Source organism: Trachemys scripta, chromosome 3 (assembly GCF_013100865.1).
Source record: "Trachemys scripta elegans isolate TJP31775 chromosome 3, CAS_Tse_1.0, whole genome shotgun sequence".
NCBI classification, from domain to species: Eukaryota; Metazoa; Chordata; order Testudines; family Emydidae; genus Trachemys; species Trachemys scripta.
Window position 1 is genome coordinate 192,316,127 of NC_048300.1, and position 18,852 is coordinate 192,334,978.

General features: G+C 51.1%; 1 protein-coding gene across 1 annotated transcript in view; it reads right to left on the reverse strand.

The window, feature by feature from the left end:
• TRAM2 (translocation associated membrane protein 2) overlaps window positions 1-8,798 on the reverse strand; it is a 54,263-nt gene extending 45,465 nt beyond the window's left edge. Inside the window, exon 1 of the mRNA XM_034766692.1 lies at window positions 8,591-8,798. Coding sequence (XP_034622583.1) covers window positions 8,591-8,710 — 120 coding nt within the window. The 5' untranslated portion in view covers window positions 8,711-8,798. The remainder of the gene's footprint in view (window positions 1-8,590) is intronic.
• Between the last annotated feature and the right edge of the window lie 10,054 nt (window positions 8,799-18,852).

Here is an 18,852-nt window from a genome sequence, read left to right on the forward strand (position 1 = left end):
AAAAAACCTTACTTCTTGGGTTTTTTACCCACGAAAGCTTATGCCCAAATAAATCTGTTAGTCTTTAAGGTGCCACTGGACTCCTTGTTTTTTTAAGGGCTTTACATGGTTATATTTTTAAATACATATTCATGCTTTGTGACAACACTGAAATTTAAGATTTAACTATCTAAAACCAGGAAATTTTAAAAATGCTATGACATGAAATTTACCCAAACGGACTGCGAATTTGGGAAGGCTCTACCTACAGTACATTGTATAGCACTGTGTCCAGTCCAGTTTCAAAGGCATCTACCTAGTAAGGGACTTACAAGGCTCCCGTTACAGAGTGCCTCAATCTTTAATGTATTTATCCTCACAACACTCCTGTGAAGTGGGGGAAGCACTATTATCCCCATTTTAGATGGGAAACAGAGGCACAGAGAGGCTAAGTGAGTTACACAAACCTTTTTGTGGAGCAGAGACTTGAACTCAGATCTCCCGACTCCTAGGCTAGTGCTCTAACTGCTGCACTGTCCTTCTTCGCCATTTGGCAACTGCCCACTGTCCAAGACAGAAAACCAGGCTACAAAGGGCACTAGTCTGACCTGCCAAGGCAGGGCCTTGGTTACAAAGCGCGCTCTGCACAGGGATTTCCCACTGAAATCAATAGAAGCTGTGTGTGTGAAGAGGAGTTGCAGGGTCAGGCCCTAAGAAGTCGATACTCACAGTACTTTATGTGTGAAATGCTGTACAGCTGTTCAGAGTTGTATCAGCCACCATGTTCATAGAATCATAGTAGTGTAGGACTGGAAGGGACCTCGAGAGGCCATCTTGTCCAGTTCCCTGCACTCAAGGCAGGACTAAGTAATAACTAGACCATCCCTGACAGATGTTTGTCTAACCCAGTGGTTCTCAACCTGCGGCCCGCTTGTAGTCCAATCAGCATGCAGCAGCGGCCCATGTGACATCCTTAGGGCCATACAGGTAGTGTATATATATATATTGTGTGGATGCAGCCCACGTAACACAGAGAGCTGCACGTGCAGGCCACAGTGGTAAATAGGTTGAGAACCACTGGTCTAACCTGCTCTTAAAAACCTCCAATGGCAGAGATTCCACAATCTCCGTAGGCAATTTGTTCCAGTGCTTAATCACCCGGACAGTTAGGCAGTTTTTCCCTAATGTCCAACCTAAACCTCCCTTGCTTCAATTTAAGCCCATTGCTTCTTGTCCTATCCTCAGAAGTTAAGGAGAACAATTTTTCTTCCTTCTCCTTGTAACAACATTTTACATACTTGAAAACTGTTATGTCCCCCTCAGTCTTTTCTTCTCCAGGCTAAACATACTAAATGTTTTCAATCTTCCTTCATAGGTCATGTTTTCTAGACCTTTAATTATTTTTGTTGCATTTTTCTTGGGCCTTTCTCGAATTTGTCCACATCTTTCCTGAAATGTGGTGCCCACAACTGGATACAATACTTCAGCTGAGGCCTAAGCAGCACAGAGCTACACAGCAAGCTTTAGGGCAGCAAGGACTGCGGCCGGATAGTAGCTCACCACCTGTGAGCAGACAACTCCACAGGCCCTCGCAAACACACAACGGCGGCTGTCTAGGTCAGAAGTGTGCCAGCTGTAGATGTGGAAGGAAATGGTTAAGTCACAGTCACACATTCACAGCCTCTGCGAGCCCAGAGAAATCCTTCCCTGCAGGAAATGGTCTATTGTGAGGCAGGTTCTGACATTTCCTTCAGTCTCTCCACGTCTGTATTGCCAGACAGCAGGAGTGCCAAACCTTTCGCCAGCTGAGGGCAGCATCTAGCGGTGTGGCCTAGGAGAGGGCTTGAGACTCTCTGCTTTGATCTGAGCTCTGGCCACTACAGTCTAGAAGGGCTCTGTAGATGATGCTCTCTGAGCTCCACCACAGGCCACACCAGCCTGAGGAAGGCCTAACGCATGGCCCAAAGGCTGCTCAAAGCCCCTGCGGCCTGCATTCACCCATCCCTGGTGAAGAGACTCCACCACGCAAACAGTCTCCGACGCTAGCAGACGTAGGGCGGATCTTAGAAATATCATGGAGCAGCAAGCGGCAGGACATGGAAGCAGCATGCCTGCGCGGGGTGAGAAAGGAAACAAGGAGTCAAAGGGGCTACCCGGGTTGTGGGTCTGAGCAATGATGATGATCAAGACTGGGGGGAGGAGAGGAGGGGTAAAGGCGGCTTTGGAAAAAGATCACCAGCTCAGCTTTAGCCATGGTAAATGCACAGTCAGGGATGCTGGAATTGTCAGAGATAGGCAGAGACACAGGGCAGGAGCAAGGGAGGCAGGGCAGGAGTGGAGAGAGACGTCATTCCGGCAAAGATCATTGATCAGAACTCACAAGGAGAGGCTGTAAAGCGAGGCGGGGGCAAGGGCAGAGCCCTGAGGCACCTCACCAGAGTGGGAAGGGGGAGAAGCACCCACGAAAAGAGACTCCAATCAGAGAGGTCGGAGGAGAACCAAGAGAGGACAGAGCCACAACAAAAACCAAGGGAGGACAAGACGGCAAGGGTGGGGGGGGGGGTATGACTGACACAGCCAAAAGCAGCAGTTTAGGGGGCTGGACCAGAGTCTGAGGACCCCCCCTGGCCAGGAAGAGGCCATTAGAAACCTCTGTGACAGCAGTTGAAGTGGGACAGAGAGACCCAGGGGATCCAGGATGCAAGACAGGAACTGGAGGTGCTGCCTGTGCATGCTGCATTCTGTGGGTTCAGGTGTGAAGGGTACAAAGGCGATGATGTGATAGTAAGAGGCAGTTGGGGCCAACAAATGACTTTCTAAAAGTACATCTACACTTACAGAGGCGTGTAAAATACAGACACCCCACTCCCAGCTAGAAGGGCTCTAAATAGCAGTTTAGAAGGTGAGACACGGCTTAAGCAAGCAGAACGCCATACAGGTTTGAACTTCCAGCATATCTACCTACACGCCCAAGCAGTGCCTCCCCACCTCTACGCTGGTATTTTTCAGGATACTGCCACAGCCTTTTCCTGCCGTGGGAAAAGGCCCCAGCAGCTCCCTGTGGCTGGAGCCTTTCATTGTGACACATAGATACACAAGTAGTGCCTGTTTTCTACATGCTGCTGTATGTGCAGGCACAGCTCAAGGGTGTGGGGACCATAGTATACTTGTACTATGAAAGGCAGCAGTAAAAGGGGAGAAGTTGAAGAGAAGAAGGAGATCAGGAGGGTGTGAGGTCACTGGGACAGGCAAAGGTGGAGAGTAGGTGTGTTGTGACCCTCTCTTCCCTTCCCATTTAAGCAGGTTTCATTTGCATGGTATGTCACACGTTCTAATCTTACAAGTTCTCCAGACATCCATAGACCCTTGTAGAGGGTTGGGGAGAAAGCAGGGGATACAAGGCCAACATTTCCAGCACAAAACACACTTCAAATTCTCTCTATATATATCAAAAAGAAAAAAGAACAAAAGAATAAAACCATTTTTGTCCCGTCACAGGTCTCCTTTACGCTAATACAGACTCTGCCTGGACTGTCCCTACACTAACATTCTTCTTCGATTCTCCTCCGTTGTGGCAGCTCCAGTGTAGAGAGGACCTGGGTGTTTTTATTACTGTGTTGTCTCAGTGCAGGTCTAGATGAGTGAGTAAAATTATCCAAGGCACCTACGTTGAATGAACTCTCACAGGAAAATGATAAAAGACAAACACCCCAGCAGTTGTGGGTGACCACTTTTCACAGAGCCATCGCTCTACATCTGACCCATCAGTCCGCATCCTTGAACGAAACCTGCACAACACTTTCCAAAGACAAGCCTGGGAGCTTAAATGCATAACTCCACTACACACTGAAAATCATGGATTTAGGGCTTCTAATAATCTGTAACCCACTAACCCCGCTTTTTTTCCCTATGACTGCAGATGTATTAATGGGCTACTTCACCTTGAATGGTTCCTTAGAATGTGAGCTAACCACTGATGCTAAACAATCTCTTCCATCTTGTATTTAGCTGAAAAGCTCAGAGTACCTTTCCCAGACCTGAAGAAGAGCTGTGTGTAGCTCAAAAGCTTGTCTCTCTCACCAACAGAAGTTGGTCCAATAACAGATATTACCTCACCCACCTGCTCTCTCAAAAGCGTCATTTAGGTTCTTCTAACAATTTTCTTCTGAGGTCTAGATGGTAACAATGCCCTGTCTACACAAGGATTCTGACTAGTGCAGCCGCAACGGTGGGACATTAATGAAAATACCAACGCAGACAAGTCCCGTCACCAGGACAGTCAAGCTGACATCGTCCAACTGTGCAAAAATTCAATCAGCTTTTTCTAAAGAGAGCCCAGACGAGCTTATTCCACACGCAGCCCTGAGGCTAAGGCCATGTCCACACTAGACAGCTTACAGCCACACAGCTGTACCGCTGTAAGATCTCCTGTGTAGCCTCTCTGTGCTGATGGGAGAGAGTTCTCCCGTGGACATAATTAAACCACCTCCAACAAGCAGCAGTAGCAATGTCATCGGGAGACGCTCTCCCAAAGACATAGCACTGTCCACACCGGCAAAGTTATACTGACAAAAGTGCCAGGGTAGACAGAGCCCTAGAGAAAGAAAGTTCGGTAAAGTGAACACCAGCAACAATAAAGGGCAAACCCTCGGCCTGCTGTGTTAGTGGGAGACAAAACCCCCTCCAGCTCAAAGTCACTGCTTGTTTTGAAAGTACAACTCTGAAACTTGCAGCCGGTGTGTCCAACTCTGCAGCATTTGCATGTGGTTTTGGAATTTATACCCCAGCCAGCTGGCCTTTCTGGCTCTAATTTAGATGTTTCCTTTAAAGACATTAAGATTTCTATGTACTGAAAACTACTTGTTCATTCAGTGCATTGCAATGAAAGGGAGGGAGAAACCGTCTTTTTTTTATTTTGTTTTGTTTTTTTAATTAAGGAAACGGGTTTCCCGCTTCTCCGAGGAGTTCTCCGCCCCACCACCACCTTCCATCTCGTCTCCCATTTGCCCTGAAACGTGGCACTCGGCTGGGGGCCCGGGAGGGACACGGTTCTATCACACACACATGGTTCAGACTGACCGCAGAAGCACGCCCGCTCCTGAGGTGCCAGGCTGGCCAGACTCCATGTATGGAGCAAGCCTGAAGGGCTGAGTTGTTCAGCAAGAATCCTCAGCCCCCTCCCTATCCCGTCTCCTCCCCTGAAAGAGGAGAGGAAAGAGAGGAGAAAGCTGGGAAGGGGGGTTGGGGGGGGGGAAGCTCCACATTCCTGACATTTCTATGCAAAGCACTGGGGCTGCAAGGAGCCTGCTCTCCCTGCTAGGGACAGGGAGAAGAGCCCTGATGCCAGGCTTGGGAGAGGGGAAGCGTCTGCTCCTCTCCCACTACCAGGGGTTCCATTGTTATCATATGTACTGGGGAGGGGCGGATAAACAGGAGGAGTGGACACTGGTGTCTAAGGTTTTGTGGGGTTCCCTCAGGTGGGGGCTGGCTGGAGGGAGGCAGGAGAGCTCCTCAGGCTTCTGGGATGTCTCTGGAAAGAGGAAGAATGAGGCTCCTGGCGAGCTCAGGGGTTGGTGGCGGGGAAGATGCCCCAAGCATGGGGAAAGGGGCACTGGGGACCGTGTGGCCTGGGAGGGGGCACTGCTCTCCTCCATCAGGACATTTCTCTAAGGTCAGGATCACAACTCCCTCCAGGAAAGGGGCAACGCTGGGGAGGGCGGGAACAAAAGGAGGTGGTGGAAAATGGTAGGCCAGTTGGCCCCACTGATACTTAACCCCAAGTACCTCAATAGTAGGGTTGCCACCTGGCCAGATTCTCCCAGGACTGTCACTGTTTGAGATAACTATCCTAGGTGTCGGTCAGGGTGCTTCAAAAACTGGCCGGCTGGTTGTGTGGAACGTGCTCAGGATTATCCCGAATGTCCCTGTTTTTTGTACCTCAGAGATGGCAATCTTAGCTTATGGGCAAAGGAAAGGGACAGCTGCACCACCATTAACTCCTCCTCCCAGGGAAAGGGAAGGGGCAGACGTCCTCCACCAACACTGCCTCTCACCCTCCGCAGGCAAAGCCATTTTTCTTCTTTAAATGAACCCTATTTATAGAAATGTTTCCACTTCTTTAAAAAAATCCTCCATTTGGTCTGGATTTACATATTCCCCTGCAGAGTTTGCACCCCAAACATTGCAACCAGGTGCTGGCACACAAGAATCCAGAGCGAGAAAGGGGTTATAAACAAACACAGAAGTAACAACAGCTGCGGGAAACTCAGAGCAAGCTACACAAATGGTGAAAAGTGGGCTGGATTTTTAAACTTCTTTTGATTTTGGTAATCAAAGATATCAGCGGTAACCTAGATAAGGGATTAAAAAAAACAATTAAAATCTGATAGTGCCTCTTTGACAGAGCCCAGCAATCCATCCGCACTGTACTGAGGACAGGAGGCAAAGAACTGCACGGAGGGGGAATCTAGGTAAACGTAACACTGCAAGCCAGAATTTAGGAAGGACACCAAGATCAACAGCCAATCCTGGCAGGAAGCACCACAGGTCTTAAAAGGCCAGGAGCAGTCACTCTCTCAGTTATGCGCCTCACCTGAAATCCAACATTGCATCTCATGGCCACAGTGCACCTGAAAGATGGGGAAATCCAGCAGCACAGGGGTGTTGGATCAGACTGAGTATTAGCCTTCCATCTGAATTGCCATCACCATTCCCAGCAGCACCTACCGGCTGTTCAGAGGTCTCCCAGCCAAGGAATGACCTCACCTAGCCTGCTCTGCTTAGCTCGAGACCTGCCAGGATCACAGCATCAGGTGGCCTGGCTATGGGCACTCACTGCCCCCTCCCCTGCTAACCACAGCATGACAGGACACTGCAGGGTTTCCCACCAAACCTCAAAAGGTTGTGACCCCATCACAACACGTCCCCCCACATCCCCTACCTTAAAGCCGCTCCACTTCAACTCCAGCCACACCCAACGGAGCAGTTTGGGCAGAACTTCCCCTCACTCATCAGCTCCCCCAACTTCTGGGGCACAAACCAACGCCATCTGTCGGCTCATCCCCAAATCCTGGGGAAAACGCTGGCCAGAGCCAGCTGTCCCCCTCCCCTGGAGCTCTAGGCTCAGGGAGAACCTCACCTCTTTTCCTCCACCCCCCAATGGAGAAGTGCAAGGCGGTCATCACGCTGCTTGCACCATGCCCAAACACAGAGACTGGCAGGGTGGCATCATTCAGTCTCTTGACAAAATGACATTATCCCACCCCATGGACAGGGGTCCCACAAGCACTGTCATCCCCTGGCAGTAGCTAGTCAGTGTCCCCCTATGCCCACCTACACTCAACCAGACTCAAGGAGGGCAGCAGCTAGAGGCCAGGGGGAAATCTTGTTCCTGGTGGGCACTGATTCAGGTCTAAGAGGAGGGGGGGGGGGCGAAGGAGTGGAGATTGCAAACTGGAGGGGGAGAAGGAGGCACTGGGGAGGGGGAAGAATGTACTGAGGAGACTGGAAGTTGCAGGGGTCCGAGTTGTGGGTGTGGACAGAGTGCAGAAGCAGCTGGGGTTATGGAAGAGGGGAAATGAAGTTACCTGGGGGTCGATGGCTGTGTATAGGGGTGGGAGAGGACAGGAAAAGTGGGAAGGATCCCTGGCGAATGAAAGGGGGAAGGAAGTGCAGTGTAGGGGAGGGAAACTAACCCACAAAGGGGCTGGGAAAAGGAGGATAGTGGGGTCTGGGGGGCTTAGTGCACGGCGCTCCCCGTGATGGGCGCAATGGGGGTAATGTCGAAAGGCAGAGTCACTGGGGCTCCCTCCCCAGGCAGGATGCGGTGGGGTCATCTTCTACCCCACACGTTGAAGGGGTGCATGGCAAAGGTGCACTCTCCAGGGGAGCACCATGGGAGGTGGGAATTTGCTTCCACTGACAAGGAAAGGATCTGCTAAAGACCCTTCTATTCAGGGACCCCTCCAATAGGGGTGGGGTAGTAGGCTCCCTGAATAGAAGGGTCTCTAGCAGATCCTTTCCTTGTCAGTGGAAGCAAATTCCCACCTCCCATGGTGCTCCCCTGGAGAGTGCACCTTTGCCATGCACCCCTTCAACGTGTGGGGTAGAAGATGACCCCACCGCATCCTGCCTGGGGAGGGAGCCCCAGTGACTCTGCCTTTCGACATTACATTGGGATCCACCCCCCAGGGGGGTGCAGTGCATTGGGGTCCCCAGGGAGGACACCCTAGCTGGAGGGACTGCCTTGGGGTCCCTTGGAGAGGCACAGAGAATACCCCTAGGAAGGGGTGCAGTGTCCCATGGTAGGGGGCTGCAGAGGGGTCCCCCCCAAGGAAGGAGTGAAGTACGATCCCTTGGGGTGCAGCAGGGTCCCGTGGGGTGCAACAGGCAGTATACCGCGAGGGCCTAGGGTGTATCTGCAGGACGGGGTGCAGCAGGGTCCCAGAGTGGTGAGGGCAGCACCCCGAGGGTGCACAGGGCGAAGTCCTGGGGAAGGGTCCCAGGGAGTCGCCCAAGGTGGGTGCAGGGGGTGCCCCCGGGAGAGCTGCAGGGGGTGCCCCCGGGAGAGCTGCAGGGGGTGCCCCGGGGGGGTAGGGCCCCCCGCTCTCACCTCGAACATGAGCGCGATGAGCACGCAGAGCACCAGGCAGAAGCCGATGTCCGCGTGGTTGTGGATCAGGAACTCCTGGCTGAAGAGGGGGTAGCTCTTGGCCCGCCGGCGGAAGGCCATGGCCGGAGCGGAGCGAGCAGCCTGGCCGCCCGCCGCTGCCTCCGCCCAGCGCCGCAAACTTCTCCCGGCCCGGAGCCCGGACAACTTCGGCAGCGCCGGGCCCGCGCCTGCGCCGACCGCCCCCGCCCGCTTAACCCGTCCCTGCCCGTGGGGCTGGCTCTCCGCCGGCCGGCCGGGCTCGGCTCCTTACCGCCCCCCCCCCCGGCTCCTTGTCCCTCAGCTACTCCCCCGGCTCCCTGTCCCCCGGCATTCAACCCACCCCGCCTTCAATCCTGTCTCCCACTGTTCAGCCTCCCCCTTCACCGACCTAGTAGGTCAGTATCTCGATCCCCCCCGGTCAGACGGGGAAACTGAGGCACGGAGCGGGACACTGACTTACCCAAGATCGCCCAGCAGGCTAGGGGCAGAGCTGGGAACAGAAGCAAGGTCGCCAGAGTTGCAGCCTAGGCGATGCTGCCTCCCAAGCCCACTTTATTCCACCTCCAGAGGTCCTAGAAACATACAGCCTTTACCCGCTGAGCATTATTCATGTGAGCAGCCTGACTAAAGCCTATTAGTGAGGATTGGGCCCCTCTGACTTTATTTTCAGAGGCATTAAACCCACACAGGTCCCACCGACTTCCTGTTCACATCCCTATTATCTTGCCCTAGGCTTCTCCCCTTTTAACATGGCCACGAACGCCTATTGAAGGATAATGCAGCACATTTTGAACACCTTTCAGACGCCAGTGTTCAAGGTGCTTCACAAGTTATACACACAGAGCAGTACTGGAATGCAGCTGCTTCTGGGGTAGAGAGCAGTAGCCAGGCCGAAAGAGGATAATTTGGAGGACAAGAATAATTTGGCCAAGGCGTCCAGGGCAGAACTCTCCGCAGAGTGTCCTGGACTCATTAATATCCATTCTTATTTATTGATGGCAGCACCCCAAAGTACGAGGCGCTTTCCAAACACTGGAGTAGGGGTGGACTCTGTCTAAAGAGCTGACAGTCTAAGGACAGACTGACAAGCAGACAAAGGTAAGGGGAGCGGGATCAACAATAGGCAATTTACGTACAAGTCAATCAGTTCACTATAGCCTGTGAGGCAAAAGTTGGTCGTTAAGAGGGACTTAAATGTGGACCAGGTAGGGTCTTGCAGATGAGTTTGGGGTCATGCCATGCATGGGAGGGGGCCACCAAAGACAGAGGTGACCGCAAAAAGCTTAGAAAAACTGGAAATAGACACTTTGTTTTTAAGATGTCATCTCAAAGACCTACACAGTAAACCCACTAAGTCAGCTCCTCAGCTGGTGCAAGTCAGCGGAGCGCCATTGGCTTCAGTGGAACAATGCTGATTGACACCAGCTAAGGATCTGGCCCATTCTGTCCTGGGAGAGTTAGAAGAAGGATGAAGGACTGACTGCTCCAGCTGGTTTGAAGGAGCTGCGCTGTTTCAAACCGGACACTTAGAGCATTGAGTGCCCCTTCCAGTCACATACAGCACAGGGAACAGATTCCTGGCCTTATGCTCTACTGAAGCAGACATCCCTATTAGGTCCTGATGAACTGGTGCCACTGACTGTGCTTTCCTCTCCATAAAACCCCTACAGTGTTGTTTAGACTGAGCACAGGATGCTGCTTAGAATAAGCAACTGAGAAACTCAAAGGTTCTTTCACTAAGGCCTGGTCTACACCTAAAACTTAGGTCAATCTAGCTACAATGCTCAGGGCTTGAAAAATTTCATGTCCTACCCAACATAGTTAGGTTGACCTGGCCCCTACTGTTGACTCAACTAGGCTGAGGGAAGAATTCTTCTATCAGCTTAGCTATTGCCTCTCGAGAGGGTGGATTGTGATGGAAAAACCCTTTCTGTCACTCTCTGCATCTGATGAAGGGGGCTGTAGCCCACAAAAGCTTATGCTCAAATAAATGTGTTAGTTTCTAAGGTGCCACAAGTACTCCTGTTCTTTCTACATTACAGTGGCATAGCTACAACAACGCTCGGACCCTGATCCTAAGAGTCGGATCCAAAGCCCATTGAAGTCAATGGATCTAGGGCTAACCCCTGACATATAACTTGGTAACAAAGGATTGAGCTCCGGGAACACTAGTCAGACTGGAGAAAAAGGTTGATAAGCCTTGACTCAGTGGGAAGGAGAAACTAGGGAAGCACAGATGTTGAGGGAGACCAGACTAGCCTAGGACTTGGGAGACCTGTAGTCAAGTCTCTTCTCCGCCACAGACGTCCTGTGTGACCCTGGGCAAGTCACTTAGCCTCTGTGAGCCTCAGTTCCCCATCTGTTAAATGGGGAAAATAGCAGTTCCCAGAGGTGTTTTACATTAGAGACTGTGAGGTGCTCAGATACTATTGTAATGAGGGCCACATAAGTACCATAGGTAGATAGCAGTGAATTAGACATGCCATTCAGTAAAAGATCCCTGGATTTGGGGTTATGTGCTCGCAAGCATCACATCCTGGAGCCGGCAGATGATGGTCCCTCCCTGATCAGCTCAGACATGGCCACACCTGAGCCACTATGTTTTATTCTGTGTCACTATGTATTGCCTGTGCTGTGTTAGTGCCCAGGAGCCCAGCTCAGGATTGCAGTCCCCACTGTGCTTGGTGCTGTCCAAACCCCTAAGAAGATGCAGGTCTCTTGCCAAAAAGATATTAACAAATTGAACATTGCTCGGAAAAGAGCGAGAAAAATGAGGAGGGGGCTGGAGGGACCAATGAAGGAGGAAAGATTAAAAGATAAAATAGCTTGTCTAAGCGACTGCTAAAGGAGGGGCTTGAGAACAGTCTAATCTGAAGAGTGCCATCACCAAGGGTGGGGAGGAACTGCTGGGTCAGTACTTAGGGGTTGTAAGGGGGGTGAAATTAACAAAGTGGAGCGTTTAGACTGGGTATCGGGAAAATATGTACAAAACCTGGAGCTGGGGAAACAAGAGGAATACCTTTTCATGCAACAACACAATTAACCTGTGGAACTCATAGCCATGGGATGTTGTGATAGCCAAAAGTATAAAGGGGTTCAAAGAACTAGATAAGTTCATGGAGGACAGGTCCATCAATGGCTACGAGACAAGATAATCAGGGATGTAACCCCATGCCTGGGGTGACCCTCAACCTCTGACTACCAAAAGATAGAAGGGGAAGACAGGGGGTGGATCTTTCCAATATTACTCTGTTTGGTACACTCCCCCTCAAGCATCTGGCACTGGCAGTGACAGGATACTGGGCTAGATGGACCATTAGTCTGACCCAGTAATGCAGCTCTTATGTTCTTCTCTCGTCCATCTGAGCCACCAGATCACTTAATCGTTAGTGTCACAGGAAGAGGATCCACAGGGAAGCTAGAGGCACCTAGATGGAGGAACTGATTTTCTAATCACTGACACCGGGGCAGAACAAGATTGACTCCACCTAAATCCATGGAGTTATGTTGGAATAAGGGAGAGAAGGGTCAAGACCCAGGGGCATGCTCCTCAGTGGAGCGGAGATGCCTCAACTTGGGCTTGTTTCACAGGATCAGGTCTATGTTCAGGGGCCGTTGTTTTGCTTTCAGTCTGCAGCTGGGAACTGGAGTGGGCGGAAAGAGCTCACAGGGGAGTCAGCTGGCGAATCAGCTGCACTGTGTTAGAGTCAGCATTCCTGGGCTATGGCGTGTCAGCCAGACCCTATATGGAGCTGGGCAGAGTTTGCTTTTTAAAAGAAAAGCCGTTCCAGTTGGTTTTCTTTCCAACGGCCAAAAACGTTAGGCCTTTTTAAAAAAAAGTGGAATGAAACTACCGCTGATAGACCAGGGGCTCAGTTATGCTCTGTTACAGGGCCAGGGAAGGTATAGGAGGGGGCAAATGAGCATGAATCATAGACTCGGGGATATTCAGAAATGCAAGACAATCCAGGCCTGTCCTTTGGACACGTATCCTCCTGGAGGTGGAGTGGAAGCTGCTTAGAGTGAACTTGGACATGGTGACACTCCGTTCTAACTAGAGGTGGGCCCAAGTCAAAGCCTAAGCTCTGAACTTGCCCAGGCTTTGGGAGCGTTCAGAAACCCAGGAACGACAGAGCTAGCTGAAAAACACCAATTATTTTTCCCGGGAAATACTGAAAAAATTACAGCTTTTTTGTTTTCACTGAAATTCCTTTGAACATTTTTTGGCTGATAAAAATCAAACCCGTAATACACACTGATTTTTGAAATCTATTTTTCAAAACCTGAAGAAACATTCACTTGCAAACCAGAAAAAAAAAAATTCTGCGAAAAAAAATCATTTTTCAGCAAAGCTACATGGTACAGAAAAACATCAACTAGCTTCTCACTCCCAGCCCTTGCTTTTGGGGTGAAGGGCCCAGATCCATCCCTGTTTTACTGGTTAGACTGGTGTAGAATGAAAGTGCTGCATTGTTTAACTGAACTGGAATGTGCAAATCCTGTTTCTAGGAACCCGCTGCTTATAGTGAAGTTGTTTTTTTAAAAAACGACAGACCAGCTGCGGTGATGCTGGTTGGCACCAGCTGAGGATCTGTCATTTATATGGCACTGTTTGCCAGTGTGTAAGCTTTGGGTCTGAGCACTCCGCTGTATTGACTCCTTGTTGGAAGCCCCAGCAGAAAGCTCAATGATTGGATAAGTCTAAACAGCTGCACATCAACAGCGACATCCCTAGGCAAGAGTCTAGCACTTGGATTTACGAACAGTAGGAGCACCAGGATTTTTAAAAGGGCAAAAAATCCATAATAAACAGCAGTAAGGTGGGAGACATCCACTTCCTTAAGGGCACCTGGGGACATTCACACATGGAGGAGTTGGATCCTAACACTAGAATTCAATGCGTACCTAGAACTTCATCACAACCATGACACCAGTGCTGGGTTCCAAAGGTGAGGTTACACACACACTGGCTGCAGGTATTAGGTAGGCATATCATCCTGCATACGTGTTACACACTGGCTACCGCCCATCTTCCTTGGCTCCCATCTGTTCACAGGAGCGGGGTGGTATCATATACCAGTGCAAGCAATGCTGCAAGCTCTCGTCCTCCTGTATCCCAAGCTATGCTCCGTTTGTAACAGATCTGCTTTGTGACTTTGAACGGCAGCCCCCTCTCCTGGCCAAAGAGAAATCAGCATGACCAATCTCAGCCCCACCACCACTCAGTGGCCCAGGTGTTTCTGTGTGGATCAGAACCAGGGTAAAAGAGCTTTTGGCCTTGACTATGAACTCCCTACCCTTCCCTTTTCCTTACAAAATTGGATGCAAACGAACGAGGAGGTGGCAAGTGCCATTATTATGAATAATAAAAGCCAACAGCAGCAACCGCAAAAAGGAATTTAGGAGACTATTGAATTCCATTTCAGAAGTGATGAGCTCCTCCAACCCCCGCTGAAGTTGGTATGAAAATCTAAGAAAATCAGACCCCTGATTTGTAGTGTGACAATGTCCCTTTAAATACACAGGGGTCAGAGTGGCTGGCCTGGTGATTTTGGGATCCAATGTACCCTTTGTTAGGCTGGAAGGCATGCTGCATTTAGACTTCCAGTGGGAGAAAATCAATGCTGAGACAAAATAGGAAGATGATCAGCAGGGAGCTTATTTATTGGTCCAGTTTATAACATGTGCCCATTGCAATCTCTAGCTGCATGTACCAAAGAAATAACCCCTTCCAGATTAACAGGTTTCAACTGACACAACAATGAATGCCAGGAACAGACAAAATATTTTGTGCCCAATCGATAATTCCAAACCCCTCTCTCCTCCAAGTATGTTATATGCAGCTGGGAAATCTTCCAGCCAAAACTAGGCCTTTAGAATGAACTAAATAGACATCAGCTCAAGATATAGGGCCTGTCTTTTTTGCTTTGTGTTGGTACAGCACCGAGCATAATGGGGTCCTGCTGCATGACAGGGGCTCTGAGGTGCTACCCTAAATTCAAATGGGGGAATGTGACGCTCTGTACTTTGGGGGAACACCTTACACACCCATGTTCATCCTTGTAAAATGACTGTGTGGGATCCAATGCAAAGTTTGTCACGTTGGGTGTCTTCGGAAGGCTCATGATGCACTAAGGCTTGTTGTTACAGTAATGTTATAGGTTATAATTTCATGTATGTAGTTATGAGGCAGAAAATTTATCCTCAGGGCTTAAAATAAGCCCAGGTAAAAACTCTCCAAGAGCTGAGAGGCAGTTCACACCTCATCAGGGCATGTATGGGAGAAACCCAGCTCAGCCTCACAGGAACAAATGACACTGGCCTAGACAGCAACAAAAGAATCTGTTGGACTCTCGAGGGAATCACCCCTCTTCCTTTGGTCAGTTTGGGACTGTGATGAGGTAATGCTCACCTGACTCTGAAGGGGTAAATCTGACCCAAAATGACTTGTTATGCTTTGACTTATAATCACTTAAAATCTATCTTTCATAGTTAATAAATCTGTTTGTTTATTCTACCTGAAGCAATGCGCTTGGTTTGAAGTGTGTCAGAGGTTCTCCTTGAGATAACAAATTTGGTACATATCAATTTCCTTGTTAAATTGACAAACTCATATAAGCTTGCGGCATCCAGCAGGTGTAGCACTGCAAGACGGAGGTTCCTAGGGTTGTGTCTGGGACCAGAGATATCGGCGAGTGTCATTCGCTTGCAAGTAGCTGGGAGCAGCTTACATGCCAGAGGCTGTGCGTGAACAGCCTAGGAGCGGGGGTTCTCACAGCAGAGCAGGGTAAGGCTGGCTTCCAGTCAAGAATTGGAGTGACTTAGCAGCTCACCGTTCCGGAGAACACCAGGGGAACGTCACAGGGAGTTTGGTTCTAAGAGCTTGATCCAGTGCCAGCTGTGCATAGGGTATGTCTACATTACAATCACTCGGTATGACTGCAGCTTGAGTGGCCGCACCCGAGCTAGCTTTATTCAAGCTACGGCAGGCAGCAAAGCTGTGGCAGCACGTGCTTCAGCACCGGCTAGCCCTGCAAGTAATTAGCCAGGATTCCTGGCAGGCTTGTACAGCTCATGTTGCTACTCCCATACTCCAGCTACATGTCTATGCCAGCTGCTATCACACCCTTTGATTGCAGGGTAGGCATTCCTATAGAATGCAGTTGCTTCCCCCGCCTTGGCTGTAGCATCACTGCAATGTTATCCTCTACTGAAGCTGCATAATGGGACTGAGCCGAAAAGGCTGGCAGTGCCTTTTCAGATATGCTGTCCCCTGTGTGCACGTGGCTGTTCAACTGAAGCATGAAGAGATCCTTCTTCGGGTGTAATTGTGCAAACACCCCTGGCTGAATTCTGCTGGCTATCAGCAGAGTATGGCACCTGGGCCGGCTCTAACTTTTTTGCCACCCCAGGCAAAAAAGAAGAGCGCCGCCCCGCCATAACACCCTCCCCACCCGAGCGCTACGCCAGGTCGCTGAAACCCCCCTCCCCCCTCCCAGCGCCGAGCCGGGCTGCCCAAACACCCGTCCAAATCCCCCACCAGCGCCGCGCAAGGCCGCCCAACCCCCCCTCAGTGCCGGGCCGGGCCACCCAAATCCCTGAAGTGCTGGGCCACTCAAACCCCCGCCCCAGTGCTGCGCCAGGCCGCCGAAACCCCCGGAGCACCGGGCCAAGCCGCCGAAACCCCCAGAGTGCCGGGCTGGGCCACCCAAACCCCCGCCCTCCCCCAGTGCTTCACCACGCCGCACCGCCCAAACCCCCGAGCGCCGCGCTGGGGCGCCCAAACCCCCGCCCTGAGTGCCACACCAGGCCGCCCAAACCCCCGAGCGCCGTGCCGGGCTGCCCAAACCCCCGGAACGCTGGGCCAGGCCAGGCCAGGCCAGGCCAGCCAAACCCCAAGAGCGCCACGCTGGGCCGCCCAAACCCCCGCTCCTCCACCCAGCGCTGCGCCGCGGAAACACCCCTGCGCTGCCCAGACGAAACAAAAACCTCGAGTGGCCCCCGCCACCCCAACATTGGCCGCCCCTTCTGAGGTGCCGCCCCAAGCACGTGCTTGGTCGGCTGGTGCCTAGAGCCGGCCCTGTATGGCACTACTCACCATGAGCAGAGGGGGCAGTATCAGCTCTTAGTGCAGGAGTGGCCAACCTGTGGCTCCGGAGTCACATGTGACTCTTCCAAAGTTAACATGCGGCTCCTTGTATAGGCACCAACTCCGCGTCTGGGGCTACAGGCGCCAACTTTTCAATATGCCGGGGGCTGCTCACTGCTCTACCCCTGGATCTGCCACAGGTCCTGCCCCACTCCACTCCTTCCCGCCCCCTCCCCTAAGCCTGCAGTGTCCTCGCTCCTCCTTCTCCCCCTCTGAGCCTCTTGCATGCCACGAAACAGCTGATTGGGAGGTGTGGGGAGGAAGGGGGAGACACTGATCGGCAGGGGCTGCCAGTGGATGGGAGGCGCTGGGAGCGGGGCGTGGGAGCTGCTGACGTATTACTGTGGCTCTTTGGCAATGTACATTGGTAAATTCTGGCTCCTTCTCAGGCTCAGGTTGGCCACCCCTGCCTTAGTGCATGCTACCATGACGATTCCCATTAATTTCACAGTAACGAGCAACAGGCTCAGTGATGAGTTTGCAAAATTGGTCCTGCCACGCGCCCCCCTGGATGAAAGCTGCCCTGAGACATCAGCAAATCCCTCAGCCTGGCAACCCAGAAAGGGAGTGTCCAAAAACCAAACTCCTCAGTAAAATGGCTTTGCTCAGGCTCTGGGGTGCCGTGCCGACAAGCGTTTACACTTCCTTTGATATACAGCAACCAAGCAGAAAGAAGGAAAAGCCCTGGTGTTGCAGTCTGGATTTCAATGAGAGGCCATAGCAGGCTGGAGCAAGGTCAGAAAACATTTCCATTGAGAAGAAATGAAATCCCAGAGAAAGCTCTCCCGGCGATGCAGCCAGGCTCCCAGCAGACACTAAGCCCTAGGAGACAGCTTGTCCCCGCTCACGCAGGTAGGAGAGTTCCCTGTGCATCTGGGAAGACAAGTCAGGTCCTGGACCAGTTATTTTCCCAGCTCACTATCTGTATTCCTCATTTCATTTAAGGGTGATTCTACCCTGGGATGAAAGATTCAGGCAAGATCCTCACTAGCCATATAAGTCCCAACTTTGGCCTCCACCAAGGAGGAGGCAGTGGGTGGGGCATGTGGACAGGTGATCTCTGTTACAGTGGGCTCCATGTCAGCCCCTGTGGGATAGAGGGGAACATCTTTTTGTTTATCACCAACACCACACACAGTCCCTGCCCCAAGGTGCTCACGCTATAATATTCAATGGATCCGGCAACCCCATGGCTCCCACACTACTGGGACAGAAGCTGCATCCGTAGATCAAACTACGAATTGACTGGGCTGCAGCCTGGGGTGGGGGGGGGGTATTTTGCTTCCCCCTAACTCTGCACACATCAAGCTTTTAAAACCAGGCTGATTAAGCTTCATGAGCATCCTCCATCTTCCCCTCAGCCCTGGGTTTCATCTGCTTGTAACCTAGACAGAAGGTTCTTTGGGGCAGAGGCAGTTTTTTAAATATGTATTTGTACAGCACCCAGCACATCCCTGGGGGAGTACGTTACCGTAATACAGTAATGCCTCACTTAACGTTGTAGTTATGTTCCTGAAAAATGTGACTTTAAGTGAAACGATGTTAAGCGAATCCAATTCCCCATAAGAATTAATGTAAATGAGGGGGTTAGGTTCCAGGGAAATTTTTTTCACCTGACAAAAGACTATATTATATATATACAGACACACACAGAGTATATGTTTTAAACAAACAATTTAATACTGGTACACAGTGATGATGATTGTGAAGCTTGGTTGAGGTGGAGGAGTCAGAAGGTGGGATATTTCCCTTACTGCTAAATGATGAACTAGCAATTGGCTGAGCCCTCAAGAGTTAACTCTCTCACTCTGCAAGGCAGCAGGAATGGAGGGATAGATGCGCATTTCCCTTAAGTACCGTGCCTTGTTAATTAGATCAGCTTGCTGAGACCGCAGCTGAGTCCTGCTCTATGGAAGATGGGGTAAGCGGGGTGCAGGGGCAGAGGGATACCCTGACATTAGCCCCTCTCTTCCTTCCCTCCCCCACCCCAGCAAGCAGGAATCTCTGGGAGCAGCTCCAAGGCAGAGGGCAGGAGCAGCACATGGCAGTTGTGGGGAGGGACACAGCTGAACTG